Source organism: Rhagoletis pomonella, unplaced genomic scaffold (genome assembly GCF_013731165.1).
Source record: "Rhagoletis pomonella isolate Grant_MI unplaced genomic scaffold, Rhpom_1.0 Rhpom_scaffold_02464, whole genome shotgun sequence".
Taxonomy (NCBI): domain Eukaryota; kingdom Metazoa; phylum Arthropoda; class Insecta; order Diptera; family Tephritidae; genus Rhagoletis; species Rhagoletis pomonella.
In genome coordinates, this window is record NW_023461018.1 from 1 (window position 1) to 14,587 (window position 14,587).

At 36.2% G+C, this 14,587-nt stretch overlaps 1 protein-coding gene across 1 annotated transcript; it reads left to right on the forward strand.

Annotated features, from left to right (window-relative positions):
* Positions 1-10,464: 10,464 nt before the first annotated feature.
* On the forward strand, positions 10,465-13,181 carry LOC118753438 (G-protein-signaling modulator 2-like). The gene is made up of 3 exons (XM_036488316.1): positions 10,465-11,348; positions 11,423-12,009; positions 12,084-13,181. Exons 1-3 carry the CDS (start codon positions 10,682-10,684, stop codon positions 12,882-12,884), a joined length of 2,055 nt encoding a protein of 684 aa, XP_036344209.1. The 5' UTR covers positions 10,465-10,681; the 3' UTR covers positions 12,885-13,181.
* The last annotated feature ends 1,406 nt before the right edge of the window (positions 13,182-14,587 follow it).

The window sequence follows — 14,587 nt, forward strand, 5'->3', positions numbered from 1 at the left end:
CTTCATCTTCATCATCTTCATCTTCATCTTCATCTTCATCTTCATCTACATCTTCATCTTCATCTTCATCTTCATCATCTTCATCATCTTCATCTTCATCTTCATCTTCACCTTCATCTTCATCGTCATCTTCATCGTCATCTGCATCTTCATCTTCATCTTATCTTTATATTTGTTTTTGATTATATTCTTGTCTTTGCATTAGTCTTTTCCCGCCCAATTGGCGTTTAACGCAGCTATTCATTTTCTATACCCGTCATATGCTACCTGTACCGTGGCGTTAAATATTTATCGCAAACATAACGGAGCTATAATAATAAGATTTGCTTCAATAATTTGAGTTTAACTTTTTAAACCGGTGGCCACCCTCTTCAGGCACCTCAAAATTATTTTAATTGTGTTTCTGTAAGCTCTTTCTGTACTGTATAGTATTTTAAGCGTAAGACTTTTGTATAATTTAACTAAATTTTACTTTTGAAACAGGTGGCAACCCTCCTACATTTAGCTAGAAAATACAACTTATTCAAAACCATTTCTTTTGATACCCATATTGGGATAATTCGTTTAACTTAGGGTGGTATTATCACTACGGTTTGAAGCTTTTAAAAGGTAATAAAATTTTCTATAAACTGTGCATACAACACTTTTTGCTAGGCCCTGTAGATTCAAAGATAACGAACAATCATTACCGATTTTTTCAATTTTTTTTGTAAAAATATAAAAAAACTTGTACTTTGCGGGGAAGGATCTCGAAAACCTTTTATTTTTTTGCAGATTTTTTTTTTCTCCCTAAGCTCTGTTATATTACAAAAAAAATAAGGTATCATCGAAGAAAATCGATGCAAAACTACGTAAGTTATAAGCGATCAAATAAAAATACCCAGGTTGCGCAATTTCAACGTATACCTCAAAACGTATGTATGGTATAAAGAAGAATGAAATATCTAGCTATGCTCTGTTTCTATTGAGTTAAAAGTTCAATTTATGAATGAAATTACCCATGTTTTTAACTTTTTTTTTAATTTATTTATGTTTATACTATATTCTAACAATCTTTATCTTAATTTGATTTTACTATGTTGTCGAAATAATTATGTGTTCTACTTTGACGCTTATTCAGTTTAGGATCGGTTTCTCTTATGAGAAACCAGCAGTAATCACCCATCATTGCGACGTCCCAGAATCCTTGATATCGATTCTCAATTAATTTCATTTGCTGATGAAACCTTTCGCCATGTTCATCACTTTCGTCGCCAAGATTTGCCGGAAAAAAGCTCAAATGTGAGTGGAGAAAGTGAGTTTTTAAAGACATATTTACGCCCATTTTCGCATAATTATTGATTAGGTCGTTCACTATCTGCTCGTAGTTAGGGCTTTTGTGTCTACCGAGAAAAGAAGCAACGACCTTTTCAAAGGATTCCCACGCTGTTGCCTCAACTGATGAGAGTAGTCCTTTGAATTGATTATTGTTGATCAACTTTCTTATTTGTGGTCCAACAAAAATACCTTCCTTTATCTTGGCTTGAGAAATATCTGGAAAAACTGTTTTCAAATAGTCGAATGCTTCGCCTTCTTTGTCCAAAGCCTTAACAAAGTTTTTAATGAGACCGAGCTTGATGTGTAAGGGTGGAAGTATGATTTTCTCTTTCTTGACAAGAGGGGTGTATTTGATGTTATCCACACCAACAGTAAACTCGACTCTTTCCGGCCAATCCTTTCTGACGTAGTGGTCCTTACGAGCTCGGCTATCCCACTTGCAGAGGAAGCAGCAGTGCTTGGTGTAGCCACTTTGTAGACCGCATAGCATTGCAACGACTTTGAGATCAGAACATATTTTCCAATCATGCTCTTCATATTTGATAAATTTGAGTATTTTTTGCATTTCCTCGTAGGTTTCCTTTGTATTTACTGCATGTGCAATCGGGATAGAAGGCTTTCTTACCAATATGCAATAATACAGCCTTCAAACTCAGTTTATTGCCGTCTATGAACAATCGCCACTCTTTTGAATCATATGTTTGACCAAACTCTTTGAATAAACCAGGGATGTCGTTGCAGTAGCATATACTGTCTTTCTTGGTATAGTGTTTGGAAAATGGTTCGTGACGAGTTCTACTATATGTCACCTTAACATCGGATGACACAAATTTAAATTGTTGCATACGAGAAGTGTGGATCTCGGCCTTTTCCTTGGATAGTTCCAAATCTCTTATCCAATCATTAAGTTGTGCTTGTGACAGAACGTTTCTTTCGTTTTCCATGCGAAATTCAGTACAACTTGATCCCCGCACTCAGATGTTACTGTTGACAATGGAACTGGATCCGCAACTGCCGTTGAATGTAGTACTGGTAATTTCACTGTAGGTACGCTAGCATAGGTTACTCCTCTTGATCTTCCAACGCCAAGTACTTTTGTTTGACAAATATAACACTCTATTGAATGGCAAGTAGGTTCTCTCCATATCATTGGTGTATCAAATTTTGTTTGTTGTCCTGATTCCCACTGAATCAATTCTACTCGACACGATGTACACAAAGTGTTCGGTGTCCATGGTTTTTCAGCATTTTTAGGCTCAATTCCAAAATACTTGGAGTATAAAGTTTTGATATGATCTGAGAACACTCGTCGTCGCCTTATGATAGTATATTGGCCACATATGAAACAGAACATATCTGGATCCTTATTACACTCAAATTCTCGCGTCCTTTTACTCATTTTATTTTTTTTAATAAATCACGGTTTTGAAATTAGACTTATGAACTGAACTATCTCCGGCGAGCCTTGAAGATGTTATGAAGTTTCAAAGCGCATTAACTCATATTTATACTCGGAACAAGAATAAAATTGAAAAAATCAAATCTTACCTAGACAGAAAGGTTCCTTTTTATAACAAGCCGGGAAAAGAAAATACTACCTGTTTTAGATGTAGGCTTTAGAAATTTTCTGTGTCTTATAATTTTGAAAATCTACCTGCATACTTACCCATAACTGACGGAAATACATGTTTATAACTACATGCCTACAGCAGGTTTCGAACCCAACCACTCTTCCTTTCGATGCAACCACTCTACCTACTATAATACAATTCGAGTATTAAAAGTACTATTTGATTTATTTAAAGAAAAAGTGTTATCATTGTCATGGTGTTATTCGTTTATCCGGATAATATCTCACTTGCACTTTATACCTTTAATATATGTATGTATGTATAGGTACATACATTGAAGTTGCGCAACCTGGGTATTTTTATTTGATCGCTTATAACTTACGTAGTTTTGCATCGATTTTCTTCGATGATAGCTTATTTTTTTTGTAATACAACAGAGCTTAGGGAGAAAAAAAAAATCTGCAAAACAATAAAAGGTTTTCGAGATCCTTCCCCGCAAAGTACAATTTTTTTTATATTTTTACAAAAAAAATTGAAAAAATCGGTAATGATTGTTCGTTATCTTTGAATCTACAGGGCCTAGCAAAAAGTGTTGTATGCACAGTTTATAGAAAATTTTATTACCTTTTAAAAGCTTCAAACCGTTTTGGAATTGCTTAATTCGTTCTTGAGATATATATGATAAAGTGGACCCAATTTTTTTTTTTTTTGCAAAAACGGTAAATTGCAAATATCTCAAAAACGGTACCATAGAATTAAAAATAACCTTGATTTTCGGAATCAGGGGGTGATTTTACATAAGAATTTCATAACGGCGTTTCTGGTAAAGAGAAAAAGTTGAAATTTGTGGTCCAGTGTAATTTGAATTTGATTTTCGTATATATGGCAACCCTTTAAAAGACTAAAACCATACTGCACATCTGCAGGTCAAGCCCTTTCATGTGACACCTCATTTTTAAAAATCGAACGAACGATACAGATTTTATGACGTGGTGTTAAATATTTAACGCAACCCTCTGCGGCATAGAAATTTTGAATTCGATTTTCTAACATGTGGCAACTCCTTTCATGGAACTAAGGCTATGGTTTACACCCGAAGGACAAGGCCTTTCATGTGACACCTCATTTTTAAAAATCGAACGAACGATATAGAATTTATGGCTTGGTGTTAAATATTTAACGCAACCATCTCCGAACTCTTTTAAGAAGTTTCACTTCAAAAAGTCGATTTCATTTGTAGATACAAGTCATAATAGAAAAGATAAACAATGCATTCCTTTTAAGTGTAAAGTAAATACGAATACTCTTAAGATAATTTATGGAATAAATTTCAATACGAATTATTTTTATTAATATTAAAATAAAATATATTAATTATTGTTTTTTTTACTTTAGAAACATATGAGATATGTTAAATAAATTTAAGGTCTTAAAAAGACAAAATTTTTACTTTTTCTAAGTAGCCTCACAGGCGGACGTTAGTATTAAAGGAATAAAAGTAAGGCTAGTATTCTACGGTTAATACCGTTGTAACATACATACCATTTTTTCTTAAAAAAACGGAAGCTACAAATTTTTTCTTTCCACAACGTTTACAAAAAGAAAGGCACAATTAATTCCGTTGTGACATCTCCAATATATTAATTCTATCGACTACACCTTTTCCAACAGTATTTCAGAAAAACACAGATGTATTTCAGAAAAGGCCAAATGAATTTCAGAAAAACTCAAATGTATTTCAGAAAACCTCAAACTTATTTCAGAAAAGGACAAATGTTTTTCAGAAAAGGCCAAATGAAAATCAGAAAAACACAATTGTATTTCAGAAAAAACCAAATGATTTTCAGAAAATGGCAAATGTATTTCAGAAAACCACAATTGTATTTCAGAAAAGCATAACTTTCTTTATTCTAAAAATATTTTTAAATGAATATTATCCCGTAATGTATTTTTCCCCAGATGAATACCATTACTGTGACATTTTTGAAATTTGCTAATTTCAGTTTCGTTCCTCGACTTTTCTGGATAAAACCTGTAAAACTGCCGAAAAATAAAATTCCTCTCAGAGAAAGACAGAAAACCCAAAAAGTACGGTAACGCTTTTCAGGTACAAACTGTCAATACACCGTGGACGCTATTTTTGTTTACATAGCAGTTCTTTTATCATTTGGCATTGTTCTAAATTTTGCTCAAATACACCAGAATATTAACAACCAGAATATTTAAACATGGTAATACCTAACATGTTTGTTTACCATGTGACAATATCAAATGTAAAGGCAACCCATTTCACTTGACAGACACTTGACCCTTAACCTTGCGCGTTGTTGCACTTGACACTTGACACTTATAAACTTGGGTGTTGTTTTTTTTGTTTTTCGAACCGTTGAACCGAACCGAAACCCCGGTACAAAGACCAAAAAACCGCTTTGACGAACCAATCCAAAAGTGCAAAAACGGTTCGAACCGCTGAATCGAACCGACCAAATTTTTCATCCGGTTCACGTCCCTGTTTAATAAGGTGAAAATTCAGATGCATTCTTGTTTTTGCTTATTCAAATTTGAAGCTTTCTTGCTGGCCAATTAATTCGTTTTAAAAAGAATTAGGAAGTATCTTTAAATTACAAAAAACTAAATTTAAATCATTTGAACAGCTGATGGATTAACAATTTACCGGATTTTACCAGCAAAAATTCTTCGGGTAATATCTTGCAACTTCTGACAAAGAGAAGGCCGACGTTACTCTCCCATTTTTCCCCTACTTTGACAGAGAACCAAGCACGGAACGTTTTCTGCTAAAATTCTGTAAATTCTTGCAACTTCCTGCGAGTTAGGGAAAGCAACTTTCGGAACAAATGATGAATACCTACAATTCTCAAATTAAAAAAAAAAAAAAACCAAAAACATATGGGGATCGATAGAGATCACTGAGGTAAGCGTAGCTGTAATTTTTTTTAGGAAACACCACTACAACAATGGCTGCATTCGAAATCGTCAAAATACAATACATCAGTATCTTTTATTTCTAAACCTCAGTAGATTGCAATTCCAAATGTGCGCAACCAAGGTTAGATGCTAGTTTTCAACTAGGTTGCGCAATTAGACCTTTTCTCCAAGTGCTGTTTAGAAATAAGACATTGATGCTTTGTATTTTGGAATTCACTCAAATCGTATACACTGTTTTTGCGTATAACTTCTTTCCGCTTAGGCGACCTTCGGCCGCACTTAGGGATTACAACCCTCACTAAGTAGAATTCTCCTTTCTGCGTTGCGACGAAAAGGGGCTTAACACCTATTTGCGTAGGCGGCTTTCGGCCGCAATTAGGGATTATAACCCCTCACAAAGTACAATTCTCTTTCAGCGTTGCGAAGAAAAGGCGTTGAACACCTCTTGCAGAGAACTCCTTTCTGCGTAGGCGGCCTTTGGCCGCACCTATGGATTATAACCCTCACAAAGTAGAATACTCTTTCTGTAATGCGAAGGAAATGCGCTGAGCACCTTTTGCAAAGAAACCTTTCTGCGTAGGTCGCACTTAAGGATTATAAAAGGTATATGTATAAATATGTATTTGAAAATTAAATTGAAATAAATTCTCTATCGAATGACATCAAAATTTTCCAAATCCATGAAGAGGTTTGATTTAAAAAACGCTTTATTAGAACTTTGACCTTTAATAATTGTTGTAGTTGTTGGTTCCCCCCCCAAAAAAAATAAAAATAATATACCGCCACGCTCACCTCAATGATCTCTATCGATCTCCATATGATTTTTTTTTAATTTAAAAATTGTAGGTTGTCTGCATTTATGTCCAACTTTCTTATTGCCAGCTCTGACATTTGGAATACTCATCCGATTATAGTTGGCCAGTGATAAAATCAATTACATATTTGGTAAGCAATTAGTTTCTTGCAATTATTCACACGCCTTCTTTTGCGCCGCAATAAATTTGGTTTGCTGGGCGCGGGTTTATCTGGGTACTCTTTATGAATTTGTACAACGATCTTGGGTTGCTGTGCCCAAACGAGTGAATCGCATCCAAAACCTTTTACACACACTTGTAGATAACAGTTCACGCTTTATTACAAAAGTAAAACTTACTATATCTGTGCACTAATTTATTAATAATGTCGGTTGGAAGTATGGTATTTTTTGCAAGTTTCCGAGCTGAGCTGTCAAGAAAAAAATATCTCTGCAAAAGCTGTTCAGCCCCTCTTCTTTAGCAAAACAAAAAGGAGAATTCTTCTTAGTGAGGGTTATAATCCCTAAGTGCGGCAGAAGGCCGCCTACGCAGAAAGGTGCTCTCTGCAAAAGGTGTTCAGCCCCTCTTCTTGGGCAACAGAGAAAGGTGTAGTGAGGGTTATAATCGTTTTGGAAAAAATCCAAATTTCTGCTGTTTTCAAACAGCTCCCAAGGGGTCTTTCGGGGAGAGGGGGGTGAGGGATGCGGCGTCCATCCTCTTTCGTTTATGGGGGGGCGGGGGTTTGGGGAACCACACCCCCTCGCCCTCCTCCCTCACCCCTAAATCGGTGTACAAATAGTTTGGTATCAATTGCAAAAATACAAACTGGACGACTTCCTATAACTTCCCCACAAAAACAGACGATTACGTTTGCTAACAATTTTCGACTTCTCCAAAAAAAAATGTCTTACCCTTTTCAAAACCTTGACCGATCGGCAATTTAACCGAAATATAAAGGAATAATTTCGGTGATTGCTTCAAGAAATTAGCCACTAGATTATATACATCATTTTTGACATTTTTCAATTAAATATTACCTGTTTGCCAGAGAACACGATTGATTTTCTTCCTTTTCGCTGATTCGATTCCTCGTTGGCCGCTTTAGTTCAACCACAATCCCACTTTCAGCAAATACCCAGCCGTTCGCTTTTGCTGCGCAAATGTCATCAAATGTCAAAAAGCCCGAGCGAAACGTAAAGCGGCGCTGCTGACGACTTTTTGGTACTGACCGAAACTTTTTTAACGTGCACTTGGGGCAGAAAATATCCTTCTGAACTTTTTTGGTACACTTTTACATTAGTTTGGTTTTCCCTTTTATTCCAAAATTTCGACTTCTTGGGGTTTTCACAAAATTCTTCACTCACGATAAAATCGAAAGCTACACTGCCTCTGCCACCGACGTCGTTAACGACAGCAACAACAATGCAGTGGAGTATACCGAGCGAACACCTTTTTCTTCCCGTTAAAATTTGTTCGCATTTTTCTCCTAGTTAGCACAATTTTTACTTGCTTGCACTCACCTTTTACATGCGATTCTTTTGGGAAAATTTCACCAAATATATTTAGCAAATTACTCCCGGCAACTAGTTTCACTTTTTTATACTTTCCTATTAAACTTTGCTACTTTGAAATGTAGGAATTTACAGATTCGCGGACAGCGCCTTTAATCGCTTGTAAAAAATTTTTCCTTTCGTTCACTGTGAATCAGAATTGGAACACTTTGAGCTACCTTCGTCATTTGGCGCATATGTATGGTGAGCTTCGCTAACAAATTGAGCTACTCGGCGGCCATTTTGTGGTGAGATGAATGCAATAAAAATATTCAAATAATGTGGCCAACACAATAACTTATCATGAACCAAAAATACACGATCAAGCAAGAGCGCCACGTTGTATATCTAACTGGTTTTGAGAAAAAAGTGGTAAAACGGGTTCGTCAGCTGAGCCTTTTACACCACAAGTACCAATTTTTACACGTTTCTTTAACGAAAGAATAGTTAATTCAACATAACACGTTTTAAAGCGTCTTAGTGAATAATTTACCTAAATTACGTGTTTATAGTACCTGACAACAATTTTGGTTCTCGTTGTTTTCTTTAATTTTTTTCCTTTTCATTCGTTGTCCAGAGAAACAAGATTTCGTAGAACCCGCTAAAAAGTTGATTTTTTCGCTCTCAGGGCGTTTTCCGAATCCGAATTCTAAAATAGGGCATTCTTCAACCAAATTCTGAAATAGGGCGTTGTTGAACAAATTTCTGGCTGGCAAGATAGGCCAACCTGCCACTCAGCCATTTAGTTAAAATTTTGGCCCCAATTATGAATTACATTCGATCTTCGACTGTGGTCGAAAGTGCTGATCGAACGAACTTTCATTTGGTATTTTGGTGCTCATTCGATGAAGAACCTCGCTATTGTGAATTTATTTATATATTTGTGTTATACATATCGACGGGCTGAGTGGAAGATCGACCTATCACGGCAGGCAGTGGGAAACGCCCTATCTTTTCAAGAACGCCCTACTTCAGAATTTGATTAAAAAAAAGTCCTATTTCAGAATATTATTGAAAACACCGTATCTCGGAATTTGGTTGAATAATGCCCTATCTCAGAACTCGATAAAAAAACGCCCTATCTCAGCTTTGCTTTTTGAATCGGCATCTAATATAGGGCGTTCTTCAACCAAATACTGAACTAGGGCGTTTTTCAATCAGAGATAAAGCGTTGTTGAAAAATTTTCTGAGATAGGGCGTTTTCGAACTGGCTGCCGAGATAGGTCGATCTTCCGCTAACCCATCGATATGTAAATTTGTGCAAATTAAAACGAAATAAAAATACAGCGAGTTTATAAAAACGTGAACGATTCGTCAGAGGATGAGAGCTTAGAAAACTGGCCAAGAGCAGAAAACGTTTAATAGAGTTTAAGTGCAGTCTTTCGAATGTATTTTGACATACAATATATTTAAGAAATTTTGTGATTCAAATCTATTTTAAATATATTAAAACTATAAAGAGCTCAATGATTTTGTTCTCAGAGATCGTGGCAACAGCGTATTGGGATTTTCTTTCATATGTAAAAACCAGACTTTCGACCTTGTGTTTAATATTCACGACGCGAGACCGATTGGCCATGCATGTAACTATCGCTTGGGGGCGAGGGAGTGAAGAGCATAGTAATTCGTGCATTAAAAATGCTTCACTCTCGAAGCAGTGAACAAACGCTCAGAAATTAAGAATAAATTTTCTTCCACCAAAATTTTTTAAATTTGTTTACAGCTTTCGAGAAAAAACATTCCCCAAGAAAAAGAATTATTAAAAAATGTTTTTTTGTTTTTTTTTTGAGAAATGTAAACTAAGCTTAACTAATAAAAATTCACAAATAGGTACTATTCATATGTGTTCTTTACAGGCTAACCTAATATTCGCGGCTTGCGTTTTGGTACGCATGCCGTCGAATTTGTTTTTTTGCGTCACCCGAAATTGACTTGCATGCGTTTGCATTTGATTTCATTGAGCGAAACGTCAAATCAAAATGTCACGCAGAACAAAAATTGGAAATTGAGTTAGCTTCATACGCACGCCGTTCAATTTCGGTTGATCTCATACAAGTTGCATGTGCATGAGAAATTTTTGACAATAAATTGGCGGCGTGCGTGAATATTAGGTTAGCCTGTTAAGACCTATTTCATTCACCCGTGTGAGACGATTATATAAAAATGTGCATTCATCTTCTCGGGTATGAAGGGCTGTTAAGCTTTTGAGTGGTGAAATAAGCTACCCGGTACAAGACGAAACGGGACGTTCCCTTGTGAACAGAGTAACCATTTTAGACACTACTGAGTAATTTCTTTGTAAATTTTCAATAGAAGTGATACTAAAAACTTCTGCAAACCCTTTTTATCATACATCTTGAACTTATTCGATTGTGCAAAAGTGCCGATTCGAATGATTAAATAATGTTTATATATGGTAGCATTAAAGAGTAAAAAAATAAAAGCAAACAAATCGCCAGTGTAATACACTTCAGCCTTAGTGAAAAAGTTACAAGGACGGGTCATGTCCTCATTATCAGCTTCTGCAGAAAATGTGTCTAGCACTGGAGGTGCTGCTAGCGTTGACCAAACAGCAGGGGCTTCAGATGGAAGCTCAAGCATGTGTTTGGAGCTGGCTTTGGAAGGTGAACGTCTGTGCAAGGCAGGTGATTGCCGCGCAGGTGTGGCGTTTTTTCAAGCAGCAATTCAGGCAGGAACTAATGACCTGCGTACTTTGTCAGCTATTTACTCTCAATTGGGGAATGCCTACTTCTATTTAGGTGATTATGCCAAAGCCATGCAATATCACAAACTAGATCTCACACTGGCACGAACAATGAATGACAAATTGGGCGAGGCCAAATCGTCTGGAAATTTGGGCAACACTTTGAAAGTTATGGGGCGCTTTAACGAGGCTGCTATTTGTTGCGATCGCCATCTGACATTGGCACGACAACTTGGAGACAAGCTGTCGGAAGGTCGGGCGCTTTATAACTTGGGAAACGTTTATCATGCAAAAGGAAAACATATGGGACAAGGGAATCCTGGTGATTATGGAGATGATGTACGCGACGCTCTAAGCAAAGCTGTCGACTTTTACCAAGAAAATTTAAAACTTATGAGAGAATTGGGAGACCGCGGTGCACAAGGAAGGGCATGTGGAAATTTGGGCAATACTTATTACTTGCTTGGTAAGATTTTTATATCTATAAGCTGGTATTTTTAGATATTTATGAATAAATCTAATATATGTATACCTATATAGGAAATTTCCAAAAAGCAATCGAGCATCACCAAGAACGGCTTTGCATTGCAAGGGAATTCGGTGATCGGGCTGCTGAACGTCGAGCGAATAGTAATTTGGGAAATTCTCATATTTTTCTGGGCCAGTTTGAAGAAGCGGCAGAGCATTATAAACGTACCTTGGCTTTGGCCATTGAGCTAGGGGAACGAGAAGTAGAGGCGCAAGCTTGTTACAGTCTTGGAAATACATATACTTTGTTACGAGAATTTTCAACAGCTATTGACTATCATCACCGTCATCTAGCTATAGCACAAGAATTAGGTGATCGGGTTGGAGAAGCTCGCGCTTGCTGGTCCCTTGGTAACGCGCACTCCGCTATAGGGAATCATGAAAAAGCGTTGCTGTATGCCGAAGCTCATCTTAATCTTGCCGTGGAATTACAGGATTCTGTTGGGGAAAGTACAGCTAGGGTGAATATTTTTGACTTGCGAAAATTACTTGGATTGCCGGCCTCGCCAATTGAGAGTGAAGAACGTTCAATTGCATCAGATATTTCAGCTGGTATTGATCAGCGGTCCGACAGTTCAGGAAGTTCACAGAGTCGTATGGTACGTAGGATTTTGTTATTTTGCTGTGGAGGAAATCGCTTGATTTTGAAAATTTTATTTATCGCCTTTCATAGGTTCGCGTAAGGCGCCAAAGTATGGAACAATTAGATTTGATAAAAATTACACCTGATGGAAAACGTGCAGAACAAATAAATATACAAGAACAAAAACACAACCAAATAGGCGCTGCTTCCAAAATCAAAGGGCACGATGAAGATTTCTTTGAGTTTTTATCACGTTCTCAATCTAAACGAATGGATGACCAACGTTGCTCAATTAAAATTGCCAAAAATCCACCAAACTCATCTTTACCAAAGGTAGGGGGGACATCTTCGCTGACATCAAGCACCGGTGCAACACGTAAGCCGTTAGCGCCACAAAACTCCATGACAAGCAGCAATGCCGGCGATGAGGTTGCTTCTGCCGCTAAATCGTCCAATAATTCGAATGCTAGTTCTGGACCCACTTCAGGCAGTCATCATGGACACGGTCAACTTGCACGCAGTAATACAACCACTCAACAACCTGATGATGCCTTTTTGGAAATGCTCATGCGTTGTCAAGGTTCACGTCTAGAAGAACAGCGCTCTGAACTCCCACGATCCAACATTACAATGGACGCAGAAGCACCAACACGAGCCAATGCCATAGATAGGGGTCGTAGTGGTGGTAACAGTGCTGCTGGTGGCAGGACCGTACCAGATGAAGATTTTTTCTCGTTGATTATGAAGGTACAAAGTGGTCGCATGGAAGATCAGAGGGCAGCAATACCTGGTTTTGGAGGATTTCCCCAACGCAATACAGGCAATGGAGCGGCAGCAGGTGGTACGGGTGTGAATGCGGCCAACAGCGCTAATAACACGACGCCAAAGTAATCTTGATGTATGTGTGTATCTACATACAATTTAAATAGCTGTTAGATGTGGCAAGCGCAAGTCCTTTTAAAGAGTCTATCAAACTCAACTGATTGCAGCAGCAGGTAAACCTTGCATGTAAAATGACTCTCGAAAGCAGTTTTTATTTTCGAAAATCAAATTTTCCGATTCTGCCTTCTGTCTGTTTTCTCCGTGAATGCAGAAAATTCCAGATATTTTTATTCTGCCCTGAAAAAGTTTTTATAAGCCAGTGCAGCACGAGCAAGTTGAAATTACTTTTCGAAAGCAGGGACCGTAACGGTTATGCTTTTTTTTTTCAAAAAAGTCAAAAATAATCGTAATCATGATCGTAATTTTTTTCACCGATATGTTTTAAGTCAAGAATAAAAATTACAAATTGCCTTGTAAGTTTTTCGGTAAAAAATAGCTTTGATTTTTTTCGGTCAAATATAAGCTTATTCTTAGCGATTTGCGATACGAACTTGGCAGCTATGTATATTAATTGTTAAATTGAATGCCGAATCATTCCTGTGAAAAGGTGAATAACTTAAAGCTTAAATTAAAGAAACTCAATATATTTACAGAAGATAGAAAACTGCAATTGAAAGGATGTGAATTTTTTTATTAAAACATATTGTATTGAGAATATGTAAACAGTTATTTTGACCGAAAAAATAAAGTCAGATTTAACTTTCATATTTGACCGAAAAAGTAAAAGTTAAATTTTAACTTTTATTTTTGACCGAAAAATTTAAGGCATATATTAACTTTTATATTAGACCGAAAAAATAAAAGTAAAATTTTAACTTTATATTTGACTAAAAAAATATCAGTGAAAAAATAAAAGTTAATTGCCGACTTTTTTTGAATGAAGTTAAAAAAAAAATTAAATCATATAAGATTAACATTCATTGGCTAACAAGCATTACATTGCTATATACAAATGTTAAAGAGACCAATTTTTTCCAACTGACTTTTTGAATTCAAATTTTGAAAATAACTTTCAATCCCTGCTCGAAAGCTATTTCTGCAAATCAGCAAAAAGAACTTTTTGGGCGTTTGGAAAAGGCGCTTGCATTGTTACTTTTAACCGCACTTTTACATTTACATTTGAAAATTATACATACATAAATATTTTTAATTTCTTTTCCAAGTTTTTTGCAACATTTCATTGTTACCGTAGGTATTAGATAGCAAATCTGTAATGATGGTAACAGAACATTTCAGTTCGCCATAAGACGTTGATATCTTAATAACTACGGTTCGCAAAAAATTATTTTACACACAAATGTACATTCGATCTTATCCTTTGCATCGAGAATTTTTTTTCATCAATATATAAGCAATACTGTATTTCAAAGTGATTAGTCATCTCCAACGGTGTTTGGCAGTTTTTCTTATTAAACATCTCTGAACAAACATCAGCTAAAGGTGATTAATATTTCATAATATGTATAACACCCATCAATCGCTGAAGCTTCATTCTCATCACATTTTGCAGAATAATCTGTTCTGAAGAAAATTGGTGGAAATAAATATAAAATCTTGGTTTCTTTGGTCTGTGCGACGCTTTTTACCAAATTTATTTTTACAAAGCTTCCCGCAAGTCCCAAGAATTTGCCTATTCAAATGAATCGGAAGTGTATATCTAGACATGTACATACATAAATACATATGTACTTATGTATTGTATGTTATGCAAT